The 19,093-nt window shown below is 44.6% G+C and overlaps 1 protein-coding gene across 4 annotated transcripts; it reads left to right on the top strand.

The window, feature by feature from the left end:
* Positions 1 to 927: 927 nt before the first annotated feature.
* Positions 928 to 12,502, top strand: LOC104935342 (centrosome and spindle pole associated protein 1). Of its 4 annotated transcripts, none has more exons than XM_027284367.1 (30): positions 928 to 1,053; positions 2,294 to 2,400; positions 2,625 to 2,697; positions 2,908 to 3,011; positions 3,641 to 3,700; positions 3,997 to 4,322; positions 4,411 to 4,511; positions 4,655 to 4,751; positions 4,986 to 5,043; positions 5,134 to 5,402; positions 5,735 to 5,853; positions 5,958 to 6,090; positions 6,237 to 6,348; positions 6,529 to 6,567; positions 7,228 to 7,375; positions 7,471 to 7,647; positions 7,849 to 7,961; positions 8,212 to 8,361; positions 8,514 to 8,657; positions 8,910 to 9,023; positions 9,135 to 9,213; positions 9,421 to 9,547; positions 10,312 to 10,451; positions 10,527 to 10,658; positions 11,105 to 11,145; positions 11,253 to 11,313; positions 11,492 to 11,573; positions 11,615 to 11,642; positions 11,744 to 11,855; positions 12,176 to 12,502. In XM_027284367.1, exons 2-30 carry the CDS (start codon positions 2,299 to 2,301, stop codon positions 12,352 to 12,354), a joined length of 3,420 nt encoding a protein of 1,139 aa, XP_027140168.1. In that variant the 5' UTR covers positions 928 to 1,053; positions 2,294 to 2,298; the 3' UTR covers positions 12,355 to 12,502. The 4 variants fall into 4 exon arrangements, with proteins under 4 accessions (XP_027140168.1, XP_027140186.1, XP_027140176.1 ...); XM_027284385.1 differs by having other exon boundaries at positions 7,471 to 7,599; XM_027284375.1 differs by having other exon boundaries at positions 2,625 to 2,691.
* The last annotated feature ends 6,591 nt before the right edge of the window (positions 12,503 to 19,093 follow it).

Raw genomic sequence — 19,093 nt, forward strand, 5'->3', positions numbered from 1 at the left:
ACCATACTTTGTTCCATACAGACTTAAACCCACCCTCTGGTTCCCAAGCAAAGTCTCCATGGACTGAGCTATTTAATGGGATATATGGCCTCCCCCCATCACATCCTTGCATCCATAGTGGCCTCAGCCTCTTTTATGCTGTGGTCTGCTGGAGAGGGGGCAGCACGGACAGGGACAGAAGCAGACTAAATAGACTTATTAGAAGAGCGAGCTCTGTCCTGGACTGTCCTCTGGACTCCATAGAGGAAGTGGGTGAGAGGAGGACGTTAGCTAAACTGACATCCATCATGGACAACCCCTCTCACCCCCTACATGACACTGTGGGGTCTCTGAGCAGCTCCTTCAGCAGCAGACTGCTACACCCACGGTGTAAGAAGGAGGAGCAGGTCCTTCATCCCTGCTGCTGTCAGACTGTACAACACCTGCACCTGATCATGTTGGAGTCTCCTGTTCATGTCAACCATTGCTATTTTTTTGTCCATTGCTATTTTTTGTTCTTGTTTGTTTTGTTTTTTTTGTTGTTGTTTTTTTAAGTTTATGTTCTACCTTAGTACTTGTTTTGTAAATCTGCTACATTCTTAAATCTGCACATTCTACTATAGTACTTTTTGTAAATATGTACACTTGTGTTTTCCCTACTTGACTATTTTTCGCTGCTGTAAACAAGTGAATTTCCCAGTTGTGGGATAAATAAAGTATTATCTTATCTTATCTTATCTTATCTTATCTTATCTTATCTTATCTTATCTTAGGTTTGCATATACTCCAATTGCCACATATTGACACACAGCACAGGATCATAATAAGTCACCATGTATCATATAAAACAGTCAATTCTATTTTTAGAAAGAAAAGATTAAAGATTAAGGAATAAATGCATTGTGTAACGCCCCTGTGCTTTTATTTTGACACAAACCGGAAGTAAGGCTACACTATAACAAACGTGCTGTGATGTTTGAAAAAAAAAAAAAGCTCCGAGACGCCGCCAACGTTTCCCAAGCTAACAGACTTTACCTCCTCCGGTAACGTCACACACACAAACATCGCTCAATGGTGAGTTTGTTTTTGTTTTGAGTCACGCTGACGACGCTTTTAAAATTAGCCGCTAATGTTAGCTGTCCTCAGTTTGTGTCATTCTTTAAAGCGGGTTCAGTTTCCTTCAGTTGAGGCTAACAAAGGCAGCTAACGCGGGCTATGGGCTGCTTTTAAACCGTATAAACAAATTATCACACACCGTGTTGAACTTATTATTGTTTTATTTGATCGTATTATTCATATCGGTAACCGTTATAACCGTTAAGCGGGTTAACGGTAAAGAATGTGACGCTGCCGTTGTTCACTGCGGTTGCCTGACAACGGAGAATTAAAGAGACAGTAACGGTAAAAACCCCAGACATGAATCCGAACTTTGCCGGGTAATATTCGGATAACATCCGAATAATATCCGGATAATATCCATAATATGACTTCGGCATTTGTTGATAAGGGTCGGCTTGACGCTTCTGGTGGGTGCTGTCACTATTCTGCCCACTCACTGCTTCATGGATCCACAGATGATGCAGCAGTAAAGTGAAACTGATGTTTTCATTCCAGCTAAATGCAGCAGTAAAGTGAAACTGATGTTTTCATTCCAGCTAAATAATCTGCTGTGATGAAAACCCTCCACAAAGGGTTATTAATAGACCTTTTCCACATGAAATAATGCAACTGAAACTTAATTCGTATCATTGGTAACACCTGTGCTTGGTTTATTACAGTGTTTCTTTCCACTGCCCTGCATGTTTTAGATGTTTCCTGCTCCAACACACCAAATGAGTGGCTCGTTATCAGCCCACTGCAGAGCTTGATGACGAGCTGATTAGACAGACATTTAAAAGTCTGAGTTTAGTTTCATGCTCTCTCTGCAGCGGTGCACTAGAACCAAGACAGACAGACTCGGGAACAGTTTCTTTCCCAAAGCCATCACCATCCTGAATGCACACATGCAGAAATCTTACCTGTGTGTCACGAGCAATACCTCATGTGCAATAATTGTATAATTGCTTTTACCATTTTCCATGCAAATACAAGCAAGATGCAGCATTCACTTTTTATGAATACCCCCTGGTTTCTTTGTATAGCATCTATATTTTATTTTTGTATTTATATTGTGGTTTTATCTTTGTTTATACTGTACCATTATTATTATTATATTAGGAGCAGCACCCCATTGAAGTATGCCTGTTGTACAATGATAATAAAAGCTTTCTATTCTGGTCATGAATATAAACAATCGCGTTTTGTGTCCTCTCAGTTTGGATGATGGACGACGAGCTGGAGAACTTCATCAGGGAGAGGAAGGCGAGAGTGGCTGAAGATAAAGCCATGTTAGAACAAGACCCTCCGTACATGGAAATAAAGGTGCGTTTGGAGTGACGGCTGTCAATAAAACGTGATAAAATACACAAATTTAAAGTAGAAACATCTGAGATCTTAAAGTTTTAAAGTGTATCCAGTGTAAAGTACCGTGTATTCGGTTTGTTTGTGAATGTAAAGTTATAAACCGAGCACTGGGATGATCTTTTTGCAGTGAGTGTGTGTGTATATCTTTTAATGCATGACTTTCTCCTCTTTTTGACTGACAGGCAAAACCCCACAGAGCCTATGAGTCCACCGTTAAGGAGAACATCCCGCCCAAGTCTACAGCACAGGGTAAAGGTACAACACCTGACCACGATCCCCTCCTTTATATTGTTACAGGTCTTTTAATGCAGATATTCTTTGCATTTAAACAAATCTAATGCGTTAAGTATCATTTAATATATACCCATGTCATGTAAGCAACGTTTGTCAGGGTGAATGTTGATCTCTGTCTTGTCTTGGCACGAAACTCCTCACCGTGTCTATTAAAAATTGATGTTTTGTCAGAGGAGAGTTGCAGCGTCGGACTACCGCTCGGCATAGACTATGAGAGGAAGAAACAGAGGCTGCAGCATGAGCTCCGTATGGACTACAGGCGCTACATGGCTCAGGTGACCGTCACAGATGTGCTTGTTTACTCATGTTTTGGCTGTAGCAGACGAGCTTAAAGGTCAGTTCGGACTTAGCTCTGTCAATATTTCGCATAGAAGGTAGATATCACTTATTCCAGAGATCAGCTGAAAATATTTTGATTGTTATATGAGAGCTGTGTGGTGTTTTGTAGTTCATCACTGAAACACACAGACAAAAGCTGCGATCCAGGGCTGGATCCACTGAGGTCAGCATTTCCAGAATGAGTGTGTCGTATCTGAATAACAGTGCTGGTCCCGTTACAATGAAATGAGGTCATGAAACAGTGTCTGCTTTGCTACTCTGAGCATAGCATGTGCCATGTAGTGTTCAGGTGTCCTCAGCAATGTATACAGTCCGGAAATATCACATGACCAAACTGACACACTTTGACTTGAGTCAAGATTAGATTTAATATCGAGACTTAACTTAAACTGTATTCCAGAAGTGTTCATGACACCATGTTATGGAAAATACATTTACTATTAACCTGGTATACAGGGTGGCAAATTTGAGGATGTAGTCTTTGGGTTGGGGTCTAGCTTAGACAAGACTTTTTTGTTTTAATATGTAATGTTGGAATCTTGACAGTGAACTCTTTATGTCACAGAAAAAGCACTTTGGAGCGCCTGGACCATTAATTCACCTCGATAACAGGAGATCTGTCAAGGTAAACGTCTCCTTGTGATGACTCAATGATGTCAGTTGATTTTGAGAATGATGTCTTTGATAAATATCTGACTCAGTTTCACAGAAATCTATCTAAGAAGCTCAGCATTCATTATGACTGGATGGCTGCCAAAATCTATGAAAGGGCAGATTAACCTGAAAGGAATCAATGATGCAGAAACCGAGCTAATTTTCTCATTCTTGCTTTACGGATAAAGGATTTCTCTTCATTGTATCACTTAAGATAACTCCACACCCTGTTTTCATTTTTGCCGTTGTCTCTTGTTTCTTTTTTAGCAAAACCTGCTCGAGGACCAGACAGATGTTCTTTTTAAGCAGCGACCCCCCTCACGCAGGGATGCAGCAACTCTAACGGAGGACAGCAGGGGGTTGCGCAGGGCTGTGCGCCTCGCCGAGGTTAAGAATCTCTGCCCTGAGGAGGACGAGGAGCCGTCATCAGTACTTCCCAGGCGTCGTGACAGGCTGGGGAGGCCAGTGGACCAGGAGTCAGAGGAGGAGGAATACTTCAAAGACGAGCTGGAGCTGATGGAGGGCAGACGCCACAGGCCTTTAGGAGTTGATGCCAGTTACGAGAAGAGACGATTCAATAGGATCGATGGCAGGTACCTGATGGACATGATCTGTTTTCTGAATTTATATGTTCAGAGCACGTTATGAAATGACTAACTTATTGTTTGGGTCTGTTCCCAGAGAGAGAAGGGAGAATCCAGCAGGTGTTGCCAGAGAAGGGAGGAGATCAAGAGCACTGACCAAAGATGAGGACTTTGAATTTGCCACCGGCCTTATAATAGGTAAAAAGGACATTTTGCATAATAAGAAATGAAAGCATAGTTCCTGTCAGTGTTATTGGTTGATAAAGAATGAAGTTTGATTACTGAATACTACTTAAATTCAGATGACCAATCAAAGTCTCATTTCTGTCCCGTCTTTTCAGGAGCGGTCGACACGGAAGACGCCTTACAAAGGAGGAAGGAGCTGTACAGACAGGAACTGCAGGAGCAGATCGCTGAACAGCACAGGAACAAGAAGAGGTACGTTCTCAGTTATCCTTGTCCTTTTATGTACAATGTAACACCAAAAAAACATTTCACGACTTGGGTAGCTCCCATCCTGGCAACGCCTAACATGTCTGCCAAATCCTGAACCTCCTGGACGGGTATCATTCTTTGCTTAGCTTTTGTAAGTCTGTAAAACTACTTTGTGTGTGTATATGTGTGTATGTATGTGTGTGTGTGTGTGTATATGTGTGTGTGTCCTTGTTACAGGGAGAAAGATCTGGAGCTGAAAGTTGCTGCGACTGGGGCAAATGATCCCGAGAAACAGGTCAGCTGGAAACTGACAACTAACCCTCAAGAACCGTGTTCATTATCTTTTTGTGTATCTTCTGAATTTGATCTCTGTCTCACAAACCAGCCGGACCGAATCAGACAGTTTGGACTGAGCAGGAGAAAAGATCATCGGGTTTTGGAGCCTTCGACAGGCGAGAGCGAAACCTCCTCCAGAAGTCTGCCTAATAATGAGAAGGCGGGTGTCCGAGGCCGAGAGACACCTCCTCCTGTGCAGCCCCATGTGGCCTTCCAGTCCCCCGTGCTGGAGTACAGCTCTGCCCTGGAGCAAGGTGGCCTGTCTCCCAACAGCCATCCTGCTGTCCCCTCCTTCCCAAGAGCCATGGACACTCCCAGGTATTTCTCAAACCTCATGTGTGTCTATAATCAAGATTTCATTCTTGGTTGATTAAGTAAAACAGAATATTGGACAGAATACAACAGTGAAGCCAAAAAAACTCATCGTTTTGATAAAAAGCTCAATAATGAAGCAACTTAAAAACTGATCGATGCACACAGTGCCACAGAGTTGGTTAGTTTGGCTGAAGCGTTTTCATCCGACAGCTCACAGCTGTGCCAACTTGTGCCAACTCTCCCTGCAATATTTGCAGTGGAAATTCCAAATATGACTGTTTTGTAGACTCTTTATTGATGAACAGTTGTGGTTGAATTGTGTTTGTCATCTCCAGAATCCCCTTGTTGCCTCCTCATCCTCCTCCGACACTGAGTGAAGCCTACAGGGGCCCGTATGCAGATCCTCATCACTACTACAGCACCAGAAACCTGCTTGACCCACACATGGCCTACTGTAAGCGCTGCTTTCTTCTGTTTTTAAATGGAGGCATGTATGCTGTATGTGTTCATCATCATGATTTTAAAATGTGTTTTTTTTTTTTTTTTTTTTTGGTCCAGATGGTCACTTACCTGTTCCTGGTGCTGGCCCTCCCATGTCCTACTGGAACGTACCACCGGGGGGAGCTGTGCTCAGCCCTCACAGCCCGCACAGTCAGCACAGTGGAAGCAGCTTCCCGGAGCCTCCCATGCAGTAAATATCTCCTCTTCACTTTTAGTGCTTTGGCTTTGAAAGCAGGGTTATGATGTCCCATTAAGAGAGAATAATGACACGCCGTAACGACAGGACAAAGATGACGGTCAGATCTGAACGGTGTGATTGTGCTGCTCTTCTGACAGGCCGAGCAACGAGGCTGCTACGGTGGACTCGCGGGTGAGGGCTTTCCCTCCAGAGAGATCCAGATCAACCAGGGACAGGATTATGAGCTACAGGGACGCTTTGAAACAGCAGGTAGGTTCAACAAAATGTCTAAATCTACATTTAAAAGGACCGCCTCACACGACCAGGATCGGTTCAACAGATAATCATCCCTGCTGCTGGTTTTGTTGGAGGAAAGTACACAATCAAATAGTTGCAGATAACTTTTTATTTTGAATTTTCACTGCATCCTAGTCTGTGATATGTTGACAGGAAGCTTCCAGGAGAGAGAACAGCGAGCTTTACAACAAGGTAAAAGTGATCTAGTTAAGACCCAGAAGTGTAGTGTAAGTTACGTTACACCCTCCTTCTCCTCTTTAAATTGCTGATAGAGTCGGCAGTAGAAGTGTTTGTGAGATCGCCGCAGCACCACCTCAATCCCATCCCAGTCCTCCATCTCGCTCCTCTAGCTGCTCTGTGAGACTGAAACAATCCACCGCTCCCCTCAGCTTTTATTCTGCGTGAAATGATCAGTGCAGGCTGACACAGAGAAAGATGCACTTTGGTTGTCGAGTTGATGTTGTAACTTAATTCTGTTACTGTTGTTCAGTCAGCCACTTGTCAATATTAGGACACATTTCAACAAATTTGCATGTTTAGAGTTTCAGGCACAATTCCTTTTTGATATTCAGGATTTGTGGTGACTGAAACTCAGTTTCACCCTTGTGAGACATATACATGTTTTTAAAGCGGATATTTGAAAGGTAATGACTGTTGGCTTGAGTTCTTTACACAATAAACATCTTTATAAATTTGTCTGAGTAATATGGCTCACTGAAAGAGCGGCACAGTTTATTTAGATCACGGCGTAACTTGGAGATGATTGTACGTGCTGCTGATGGAAATATTTCTTATCGTTTCTTGGAGAAACATTTGTTACTTGAGGATTTACTGGAAAACATTGTAATGCAGATCCAGGAGCAACAGGAACGGAGGCTTCTGGAGCGGGAGGAGACGGAGCGTTACGAAGCCCAGCTGGAGGCCGACATGAAGAACCACCAGCCCTGGGGTCGAGGTGGTGGAGGAGCCCCGCTCAGAGACAACACTGGAAAGCTTATCGGTATGTCACAGCACATTATAATCCTCCTGCAGGATAATTAAACATACTCTTGTGTCCTCAAATGATAACTTCTTTCCTCCTTTTCTTGTGACCAGCTGACCTCAACCAGATGCACAAGCTGAACGAGGAAGCCTACAGCAACCCGGAGCAGTGGCAGAGGAGGACCACGGCCGCCGTGACGACCCACCGGGCAGAGCTGCCTGACCCCAACGAGAGGGTCTCTGGTACTGTAGCAGAGTGCAGTATCCATGACTCTAGTGACAGGCTCTCTGGTACCGTAACCACCTTCATTCTCAACCTTTAGCAGTCTTTCGCAACATAGAAAATATGTAGAACAGGTTTTCTGGATGGAGCTTTGATCAGAGGCACCACAGCATGGCAGTAAAGATCTGTGCTGCATGTTCTCACACCAAAGGAACAAAACAAAACGTGCTCTGGTCCAGCTCACGGTGAATCTCTCGTTTCTTTTTTAGGTTTCACCCATGTCCAAGCCCCACAGTTTGCCAGAGGCAATGTGTTCGCCAACCAGCCCACCCAACAACAGCTCCAGGAGCAGGACAAGTACAAAGCTTACCTCAAACAGCAGGTACCGCTTCAAACAGCAGGTTGTACCTCTGCTGGCTGGATCGCATCTGTCTTGTTGAGCATCGTTTCTGCTGGCAGCCGACTGTCCTTTGGACACACTGTTCTCCAGAAATGTAGCTAGATGCTTGTAGAATAGAGCAAACAGATGTGAGCTTACCAGCACATAGCCTTCCAGTCTGCAAGTGCAATGTTGATTTGGGGTTTGTGCTCATTAATTCACGGCGTCTCACTAACCTGTGCTTTGTCTACAGATTGACGAGAAAATGCGCAAAAAGGCTGAGGAGAGGGAACGGACGAGACAGGAGGAGGAGAAAGAGGAGAAGAGGCTGGCAGAGCAGAGGGCTCGAATACAGAGGGAGTACGAGGAGGAACAAGACAGGAAGAAACGAAAAGAAATGGAGGTTAGAAGTCACGGGCAGAGTTTACACCTGGTTTTAATAATTGAAGTTAAATAAGACGTTAAAACGACTCCTATCTTTTCCCCTTTCACCTCCGTCTTCCTCTTTCATCCGTCGCTGCCTCGCTCTCTCTCTATCTCCTCGCTGTCTCTCAGCAAAAAGCCAAGAACGAGGAGCTGATTCACCTGGCCGAACAGAGGAAGAAGGAGGCCGAGTGGAAGAAGAAAGAAGCGGAAGAGAAGGAGAACGCAGTGCTGAGGAGGCAGTACGAGAGGGAGAGGCAGGCTCGGGTGGAGGAGGTCGGTGCACTGACAGCTTGAGCTGATGGGGGGATAATTTGTCAGGTGTAGTCCTCTGATCTCAGACAAAGAGTTTAAATTAAATGAAGAACTACAACCATGAACCCAGTGATCTTTGAAATCAAACATCTGCAGCTCATCTCCAGTTACTCTAGAACACCCAGAGTGGCTGAAAAACATCAAGTTGAATTTTGTTTCAGCACCGTTTTTAAACTTTCATGTCGTGAATCGGTGGCTGCTGTGTGTTCTCAGGTCCACAGGGAGGCCTCGCCTCCAATCCCGACTCTGCAGAAGAAACACGGACAGCACCAGTACACTCCCAGGCCCCCCACTGTTGACAGCCAGCGTTCCTCTGCCCCACTCTCTGTGAGTCACACACACACATTTGACAAAGACGTCTTCTTTGTATCGAGGAGAACATTTTTCTCAGCCATGTCTTCCCTGGATAAATAAAGTTTAGTGATGTGTGTCTTTCAGGAGCGTTCCTTGTCTGGTCTTCAGTCCCCTCCTGTCCCCGCTCGAAGAAATCAGCTCCGAGCCGCAGGTTCTGCATCAGGTGAGCAGCTAAAAATACCAGCAAAGATTCAGTGCACGAAATCTGCAGCGTCTCAGTGTTTGGTTCAGGCTGTCTGTTTTTTAAATGTCAAACTTGTTCCACAGTGTTTCCCGTCTGTAATACATGATGATTATCTGCTAGTTGAAGCTTACAGAGCATTAGTATTGGTAGTGTGAACGCTGTACGTGTGTGTGTGTGTGTGTTTAGGCGTTCAGCACGACGTGTTCACCGAGCTGTCAGCTCTGCGTCGGCAGCTTCGCAGTGAGCAAAAACTTCTGGAGGGTCGTCTGCAGCACGGAGACTGGGAGGAATTGGAATCTCCTCTGAGTGACAGGTCAGACCCGCACAGACGCATCACTCTCACTGCAGCAGTTATGTTTTTCACAAAATGCAGCAGCTGGTGGAGATATTTCGACATGTATAGGTGCCTTACCTTACCTTCAGTGCTGAGACAATACGATTGGTAGTTTTGGCTCCATCGCTGTACGTTACACGCTCTTCTTTGAGTCCTAACCAGTGGTAGTTGTACATCAGGCACATCCCTGACATGACCCACACGTCTCTGAAGAGCCGCTATCTTGGCAGTCCTTCCTCTCCCCACTAATCCAAAAACAGGCAAAGACTTGGATCATGGGTGGAGCTGAGTCAGCCACCTGTCATCAAAGTGGCCATGCTGTTAATGTTTAAAGTTAATGTTTAACTTTAAGCCTTAATATAATTTGACTAGGTGAGTTAGCTTTAGAGACCAGGCTGTAAACATGGACATTTTAACATGGGGACTTATGGAGACTGACCTTGTTTTGTAGCCAGCCTCATGTCGTCTGCAGTTTTTGGCACTTCACAGCCACAGAGGTCGCCGCTTGGTTGTATCCCAGGAGGCACCTGTGCAGTTGCTTGTGTTCACATGGACAGATTTTGGAGGAGCTCATTTGAAAATGAGGAAAAAATGTTCAGTCAGCAGGAACGTGTAAACTGAGGGCAAGCAAGAGAGTTTGAAACCGTTTAAATGAAGGTTCAGATGGTCTAACTATATCGCTACTTGGTACGCCATGATTTAAACTGTTTACAAGTATCAGTGTATGTGTCTGCCTTGTCCAGACAACGTGAGCGCCCCCCGGTGGACGTGTTTGACATGGCCAGGCTGCGGCTCCAGGCTCCAGTCCGAAGGCTCAACTCCAGAAACACAGAGCCCAGAAACCTGCTGCGGATCCACGACTCCCTTCAGCTCAAATACTCAGGTAACACACTCAGGTCCGACAGACGTCACGCATGCCAACATTACAGACTGTGACCGCTCTGTGTGTGTGAGGCAGACGGTGAGTCCAGGCTGGGCTTCAACGAGGTTCCTAAGGTGGAGGAGGTGGGTGTGGCCAGCAGCAGGAGGAGGCGGGACTACAGGGATCCATATCAGCCGTTCAGCAGCCAGCGGTCCACGGCGCAGGATGGTCAGAGCTCCTTTATTTCAGATTTCTTTGTGATGGAACAGTGTTTTGTCTCACTAATATTAAGCTGTGACCACAGTTGGTTTATGTTAATTGGCAATGTGGATGCTGAGGAAGAATATGTGTTATATGATGAATTAATGAAATTCAATCCAACAATCTGCCTCTGTGTTCACGCCTGATATTAATAAGCCATGGAATGACATCATTCATTTTCAATTCACTTTACGTAATGAAAGGAAAGTGAGCTACTGCTAAAGTGTAGAGCTTTTTCCTCTATTGAAGCTGCAGGAAGACGTAGAGTTAGTGACTTTTATTTCATAAGAACGTGGTCACACTGTGTGTGTTTCTTTTACCTGTGACTTGAACCACACACGCGCTCGTTTCCGTGTTCAGATACGACGTCCAGATGCAGATCACATGTTTATTAAGTCCTCCTTGTGTTTCAGATTATTTTGACGTGTCTCCACCACAGCAAAATGATTACCAGGTGAGTTTTGTACTTCAGCTCCAATCATTTCAGCTGCTTTACACAAACTGTATGACTCACCTGTAACAGCTGCAGTGGAATCGTGAACAGAGTTGTTTGTTTTGCAGAGGAGTGCGATGGCGGGGTCTGCGAGAGGATCTCTGCTGGAGTCTGAGAGCGCTTTTATTGGTAAGACCGACATGATGCAGATGTTCTAATATAAAGATGTGCAACGTTTTGTCATCTTTCATCATTGAGGTGCAGACACTTGACACTCAAAACTCTTGGCGTGACTACAGCAGTGTCTCCTCTGAGTCTGTGTAGTTGAGATGCCCAAGGCTTATTTTGGGTGTGTGTGTGTGTGGAGACCCCCTAGGCGATGCCTTTCTAGTGCCGCGTACCCCAGAGCTGGAGAAATCCCCTCTGCTGTCAGCCAGGGAGAGGAGGAGGCGGAGAAATCCCCTCTGCTGTCAGCCAGGGAGAGGAGGAGGCTGGCCAAGCAGTCACAGCGCCCCCAGGTATGCTGCTTTACACAGTTTCTAAACAACCAGCAGCCATGTGGCCTGTGAGTTCAGTAAGGAAGCTACAACCTGATTTCCGTGCCCTCGGGTTGCTTCAGGATCGAGCCGCTTCCAGCCAACACGATGACCGACTGCATCAAGAAGCGGAGGCTGGCTGCGAGGGGCGGAGCCGAGACGGGACGGGTCGTCGTCATCGTGGCAACACAGCCGGTACCAGTTGACGTGTCCAACAAAACTGAAATAATTAATATTAATTATTAATAATAGAGCAGCAGGACTGATCGGAGTGTTGTCATAGATGTCAAATTGTTACGTTAATGGGTTTTCAAACCCCAGGGGTCATTAAACACATCCTGCATTCACATCACCATGGAAACGGCTGGTTCTAGTTGGACAAAGAATATTACATTTTCTTTCTGCAGGAAATATTTGTTTACATATTAAACAACGCTTGTTCTGTCGCAGTGTGATACTGTAATGCAAACGACGAGGACAGGTTCACTCTCTGTCTCGCTCCTCCTCGTCTCCAGGCCCAGTCGATCTGTCCGATGACGACGACTCTTCCCCTCGCCGGTTTTCTCGCCACAGTCTCAACCTCCAAAGCTCTAAAGAAACCGTCGCCACGGATCCCTGGATGCGACCAGGAACGTCAGACGCACTGAAATATTTGGACCGACCATCGAGGAGGGATCGGCTCACGACGTCGTAATAATGACACTTAATGTACTTTAAATTATTGTTTACATCAGAGAAGCTCTATCTGAGATCATGCTGAGAACTCACTACTTTTTGTTTACATGCATTTCCTATTTTATTAATATAAAATTATCTTTTAAATAAATTATATTTTAATGATATGAACTGTGTATTTTAATTCTTTCCTTGGACAATCCATAAAAGCCTGAAATTAACAAAACCTTCAACACATTTTTCAACACACGTCCTTCCACCTTTTGGTCTCTTTTGTAATGCCGGTTGCCGCATTGGTTAGCTCCGGTTCTAGCATGACGCTGGCTCCACCACCTGTGAACATTCCCCTACGCCACCGCTTTTCCTAATGGTCCAAACACTAGCCTGGTTCTCTGAGCTCACAGTTTCAGCACTCCAGCAAACAAACTGCCCTAATATTCACTAACAGCGGCTACATTTCATTGTCTGTGAGGAAACTGTAAATCAGAGAGCTGAGTCATCTGATTATAGAGTGTAGCAACAATACACAGTGAGTAGGCAGGTGTGGATTTGGGTTTAAAGTACAGCTTTAAAAAAAAAACCTGTGTGGCTGTCAACTCTTCGTCCTGTTGTTTGAGATACTTCATTTATAAGTTTTACAGTATTTGAGGCTTCCTGCTGTCAAACAGCAAATGTTCTCGTATCCCAGCAAAATCTTGCTCAGTCAGTCTCCACGCAGTCGTTACATTATTCACTGTGTGAGCAGCTCCGGGATTAGTCTCACACAGCATGAATAATGTTCTTTTCGGTGAAAACCAAGACTTAAAACTGAGTTATTGAGAAAACATACGTGAAACCATTTAAGGCTGTATTTTTTTCCCTCTGCCCGTGGGAGCCCGACTTCTGCATCATCCGCTGAACCTGAACAGGTGAAAAGTAGAAAATGAAAAGCTGCCGAGCCTGTGATCATTTGTCCTCCGGGGGTTTCATTCTGTTTTATGTTTACCATCAAATCTGATGTTGGAATTCTCCCACTGGAACATGAGCAAAATTGGAAAATATGGATCACCGCCGCCGTAAAGGAGAGAACTCCTCTTGATCGCTCTCAAATCTTTATTTGGACAGCAGCTAACAAGTGTGATGACTCTGGCGAGGTGACTGAGTTTTGGATTTGATGCAGTGACTGCACAGACTGGAGTGTTTGTTGTGCCTAATGAGGCTTTAGAGCATCGTGGTGGCTGAGCTGGCAGCTGACGACGCTCCTCCATATGAAAGTTGGATTGTAATGTGTGGATGAGAAGGTTGGAGGCTGTACGTTTGAGTCTACACCTCTCTCTCTGGCCTCCAATCGTTTCTCATTCTCCTTCCATTGTCTTTGTCCCTCTGTGAACCATCACTCTCTGTTCTCTCTCTCATTCATGCTCTCTTGCTTGCACACACACACACACACACACTTGTTCAAACTCTCTCTTTCCTGCCTGGATGAGCACTGTCGCTCTCTCTCTCGCTCCCTCTGTCTGTATGAGTGATGACCTTCTCCAGCATTGGATAGGAAGGAGGATAGAAGCCATCTAAACTCTGCTACGCCCCCATTACTCAACCAGACACCCCAGTGTCAATATACCTACACACACACACACACAATCCCACTCAGCATTACACTGACTCAGGAAGGCCACAGCAGCATAGCATGTCTAGCAACTTCATCCAAAAATTGATTGTCCAGGCAAAAAAAAAAATAAATAAATAAAGTTCCTCAGTTGGTTGAATTTATTGCTCCAAACTAATTTTATGGTCTTTAACTTTCCAGCAGCCCAACACCCAAAACACAAGAGGGGAACAGGAAGCTGCACTTTTCTTCTCAGCGGACTTCACACTTTTCATGCATGTAGATTCTTTAAAAATGTCACATTACACCCGTTACTAGTCACGGGGAGCCGGTTTATAATGCCTGCTGTACTGATCTGACACAAAGTCCCCCGTACCTCATGGAGGAACAGTCCTAATACTTAAGTTCACATCCCTTTTAGCTACTTTAAACACAAGACTGACTTCCTATCAACTTGCATATATGTTACAGCGAACTATTTACTTGGAAGTCCACAGTTTACTCTCCTTTCAGCTCTGTATTGCTCTCCACTAACTCCTAATAAGCTCTTTGTGAAATGTTCTATCCTTAGGTTACACAAGGTCACGTGTGGGCCTTGAGGTCCTCTGCAGTGTTAATTGTTTGGCTTTGAGAACAGTAGGTGCCAGTCTGTCTCAACACTGTGGTGTCCAGGGTCGAAGAGACCTATTGCTGCCTTCCCAGACATAATAGATAGCTTGCCGTTCATGTTCCAATCTGTGTAAACAGACATCTGTGTCTCCAGACTAGAATATGCTGACAATAACACCTGCATGGGTAAAGACATTCTCTTTGACTAATTCTGGGCGTGTAGTATTTGTGGTGTTATCTTTGGGTTTAAAGTCGATCCACCAAGATGAGTTCGTCAGAATGTGAGATCGACTCAGGCACTTCTGATGAACTTTGAGAGTGTCTCCAATTCTCCTTGGCCAAGCATCAATAAATAATATAGCATAAGACATCAGAGGCTCCTGAACACTTTCTTCCTTCCTGACCTCACCATTGACCTTTGACTTCAGCTGTGTTCTGCAGCTTGTCTCTAACTTTTACTTGGCCAGTACTGAACTGCAGGCAGACAGTGTGCGGTAGGTTCATCGGAGCTGGAAGCATCACTGATGTGAGCAGTAAAGGTGAACCAAAACCAAAACAATGAGCTGAAAGACACTAAAATGCCAAGTAGAGCTGAAGGTAAACTACAGAGGTCTCTGTGAGTGACGCTTTACATGTTATACATATGGTCATTTGATCCCTTGTCAATATAAAAACATTACCGCAGCTTTAACATGGTGATCAAATTAGTTTTTAGGCCAACAGGCCTCAACAAAAAGTAGTTCAGTGACACTAGAAGCTTAAATCTACGGGTATGGACTCAGCTGGTAGTGAATATCTGTTTTAATTTCCTTCTGCTGTCTGCAGAAACATTTGAATATCGTCTTTTTTTTCAGCGTCATTTTGTTTCACTTCCCAATAAACCACCATGTTAGCAAAAGGAGACAGACAGTCGCTCTTTACAGCCTCACTGTGCTGGTTGCGTTTCATACTTAAGCTGAGCGATTTGTCAACATTACATTCATTTTGCTCAGATTTCCTCTCCATTTACCTACTGAAGGCAGTATTGCCCCTCCATTGCCTCAGAAATGACTGTGGAATACATCTCTGTGTCCGCTGTAACTGTATCTATGAGTATTTATGTGTGTGAGAGAAAACACAGCCTGTGTAAATGACTTCGCTGCTTGTCTTGGACAGCGTGCAGAGGATCCCATTCATTTCAGTCGGCGTTATAAATCCTTGATAAGGCTAATGAACGCCATAGCTCACTTATGCTAATCAGTCTCTTGAATTAGCCTGCCACTGGAGCGGCCTATTAGTGCAGATCACAGTGTAATGGATGGTATTAGGGCTGCACTGCCCACTATGGCTTATGTGTGTGTGTGAGTTTGTGTGAGTTTAATGAGTCAAGTGTCTCTGTTTGGGGGGAAATCTGTGATAATGAAGCATAAAAAATGTCCAAAATTCATAAAAACAAGACACACACAAAAAAAATCATATCCTTATAATTATATTCTATGTCACTGACAAGTTGTTTTTTATTTTAAGATTCTGTTTCTAAGGCCACTGGAGGTGAGTATTGTCATTGTCTGGTCACTGGATGGCAGTAGTGTATTACACAGGACACCAAACTTCTCACATGAGGCAGGCTGGGCTCGTTTCAGTAGCCACAGTTGAGCATGATTAAAATATATTCAGATTGAGACTGTGATCTCTGCTCAAAGTGTATCACACTTGAAAATTTTCCAAAACTTCTTTGTTTCTTTGCCTTTTTTCCTTTTTTTTTCTTTCCTCCCCTCCCTCTGATCCACCTCAAGTTCAAGCCAGGAGGCATCAGACTAAATTTTGGATCAATTGTTTGATCATTCCATACAACATCACTGCTACGCCCAATTTAGCTGACACACACCCACGCACACACACACACACACACACACACTTGTGCGGCCTATCCCTTATGTTACCTCTGGGATGTAGCTGACAAATGACAGCGCTGCTCGTCTGCCAACCCCGAGTCTCTTGCTCGGCAGGGTGTGTGTGTGTGTGTGTGTGTGAGTGTGTGTTGCTGGGAGAAAAAAAAAATCGCTGAGGGACACAAGGAGATGGGTGGAACGCGTTGGCAAGATTCCTTCTTTCTGATTGGTTGAAGTGAACATCCTGCAGAGTTATGGATTTTTGACAGAAAAGATACTTTGCTTTGGCCATGTTGCTCAGCAGACTATGAAAAACAGAATATGTTTTTTTTTTCCTGTCCAAGTACAAACCAAGTATTTGTAAATCTGTTATTTGGCCATTTTCAGATTCTCCCAGTGGGGTACGGGAAAGCAGCAACACATGAGAGGAGAACAGAAGGAGAAGAAGCTGAGAATAAGGCAGGTTAAAGCTGCATAAGGTGAGACCTTTAGTCGAAGATATGAGTCTTATCAGCAAAGAAAAGCTGGCGGTTGCTTGGTGGTTAACTTAAGCCTAATGTGGGCAACACAACTTGGCTACGGTTTGCTGATAAGAGGCAAAGATCTGCGACAAATGTTGGCGTGGAATCGAAGCTTTGGTCGAGTGTTTCCAAGACGAGTCTTGACCACAACAACACCTACTCAGGAAAGCATGCTGGGGGCATTCGGATCAAGCGGCACCCTCCGGTGTTCTGGGAAATGAAGTCAATGCGGAAGTACTACAAACTGTAATTCCTTGAGCAGCCGCTTGAGACCTCCATAAGTGCCAAATCTACGAACTCCACAGCAGATATTTCACCTACTTAAACGATATTAAGGCTTAAAGTTGCGCATAATTAACAGTGTGACCACTTTGATTGACAGGTAAGTGCTGTTATAGATTACTTATTAAAGCACCCAGGCATCATTCGGCCCGCCTCAGGTCCGTTGTTGATTCAGATCAGATGCCTGCCTGGACCACCTCTACGGGCTCCTTTCAAAGTGAAAGAGCAGCGGTTCTGCTTCAACCGTCTTCCGGATGTCCAACCTCCCTGCAAAGGAAAGTCATTTGGGCTACTTATACCCACAATCTCATTGTCGGGGGAGAGTTGGAACATAAATCAACAGGTAAATTGCAAGCTTCCCCTTCAGGCTCAAGTCCCCATTCACCATGACAATCTTGCACAATTGCTGCACCAATTTGACTGTCGACCTCTTGGTCCCCGACATCCCCAAGAGAGGTCACATTCCACATCCCTGAAGCCAAGGTTTTCAGCACACCTTCACCTGCTGCCTGATTGGCAGCATACCCTACCCTTAGGCTTAGTCTTGCAGGTGGTTGGCCCCCATATTTCAGACAAGGCTGACTGCATCATAGCCTGAAACAAGACGTGCTTGTAGCTGGATCTTCTTGAATTTCCAGTGAGATCTCAACAGGCTTGCTTGTTGTTGCTTGTTGTTGCTCAGCATTACAATCATTCAATCAATCACCAGTCACAAATCCCACCAACTGCAATATCTTGTGGAGAATACAGAGGAATAGATGTGTAGGTTGTGCAGCTTGCAGTCTGCTCCAGCTCTCCTGCAGACTGTCTCTAGTTTTACATTCCAACAGCACAATGTTTTCATGTGTTATTCTTCTTGGTTTCACACCCATCTCCTGGCACAAGTCCGATCAACCAATCAGCTTCCTTCACGTGAACCCACGCAAAGCTTTGTTTGGGAGATTTGGGAGGTGTGCATGTCGGCTCCACTGCAAGCTTCTGTGATCTACCCTCACACCATAACACCCTTCCCTGCGAGGTTTGCAGAGACGTTTAGGAGTATCATTCCAAGCCTCAAGTTTACAGACTACAGGCATGTCAACCTGCTTCTTCAATGCTTCAGAGAAAAAAAAAGACCCATCAAAAGGCTGAGAATACTACATGAGGTATATCACCCTCTTGTTCTGTCCACGTGGAACCCAGGAGAAGAAAGACAGTTCTAGTGTTTTTATGGATGTCAGCATTCAAATTTGACAACCTCTTTCATCATATTGCTCCTTTGAATAGCCAGGACGACAAAAAACAAAAAAAGGCTAAACCCTGGTGCTTTCCTCTTAGCAGCTGGCTGTCAAGTCACAAGTGCACTCCAATGAATTGCTTGAAAACCCACTTCTTTTATTGTTGATACTGTAACACAATTTTCCCAGAAGTGTATTCTGCAGCTCTTGCATGATGCACTTGTCACTTATCACATGTTACAATCTTAATTATAAATGTTGCCGAAATGCCACTTAAAGGCTTCAATCATCAGTTTTCTGCTGAACTGGGGATTCACCTCGCTCGCAAAAATAAAGTTCCAGGAAGCGGAACATCTTGAACATAGGGACAGAGGATGTTACTGTAGGTGAGGAGGAAGTAGGTTGAGGAAGTACATCTGATATACCAGCTCCTGTCTGAGTGAAGGCTGTGGAGAGCAGTGGAAGCCAAAGCAGGCGAGATCAGGTGGAAACACGCTTTAATTAGTAGACTGAGAGATGGCCATAGTTCTGTGTGTGTGTGTGTTTGTTTGATGGTTTTAATTAGTTGAAGTGTAAGATGAAACACAGAGGAAAATCAACAAAGTGGCATCTCTATAAAGGTTAACAACCACCCACCTTCTTCTCTCTGTCCTCTCTGATCCTTTCTTCC

Source organism: Larimichthys crocea, chromosome I (genome assembly GCF_000972845.2).
Source record: "Larimichthys crocea isolate SSNF chromosome I, L_crocea_2.0, whole genome shotgun sequence".
Lineage (NCBI taxonomy): Eukaryota > Metazoa > Chordata > Actinopteri > Sciaenidae > Larimichthys > Larimichthys crocea.

Excerpts from the sequence above, each read along its gene's own strand:
- LOC104935342 (XM_027284367.1), top strand. The coding sequence starts at position 2,299 with ATGATGGACGACGAGCTGGAGAACTTCATCAGGGAGAGGAAGGCGAGA. Across the intron at positions 2,401-2,624 it reads CTCCGTACATGGAAATAAAG|GCAAAACCCCACAGAGCCTA; the intron begins GTGCGTTTGGAG and ends TTTGACTGACAG. Across the intron at positions 3,012-3,640 it reads ACAGGCGCTACATGGCTCAG|AAAAAGCACTTTGGAGCGCC; the intron begins GTGACCGTCACA and ends TTTATGTCACAG.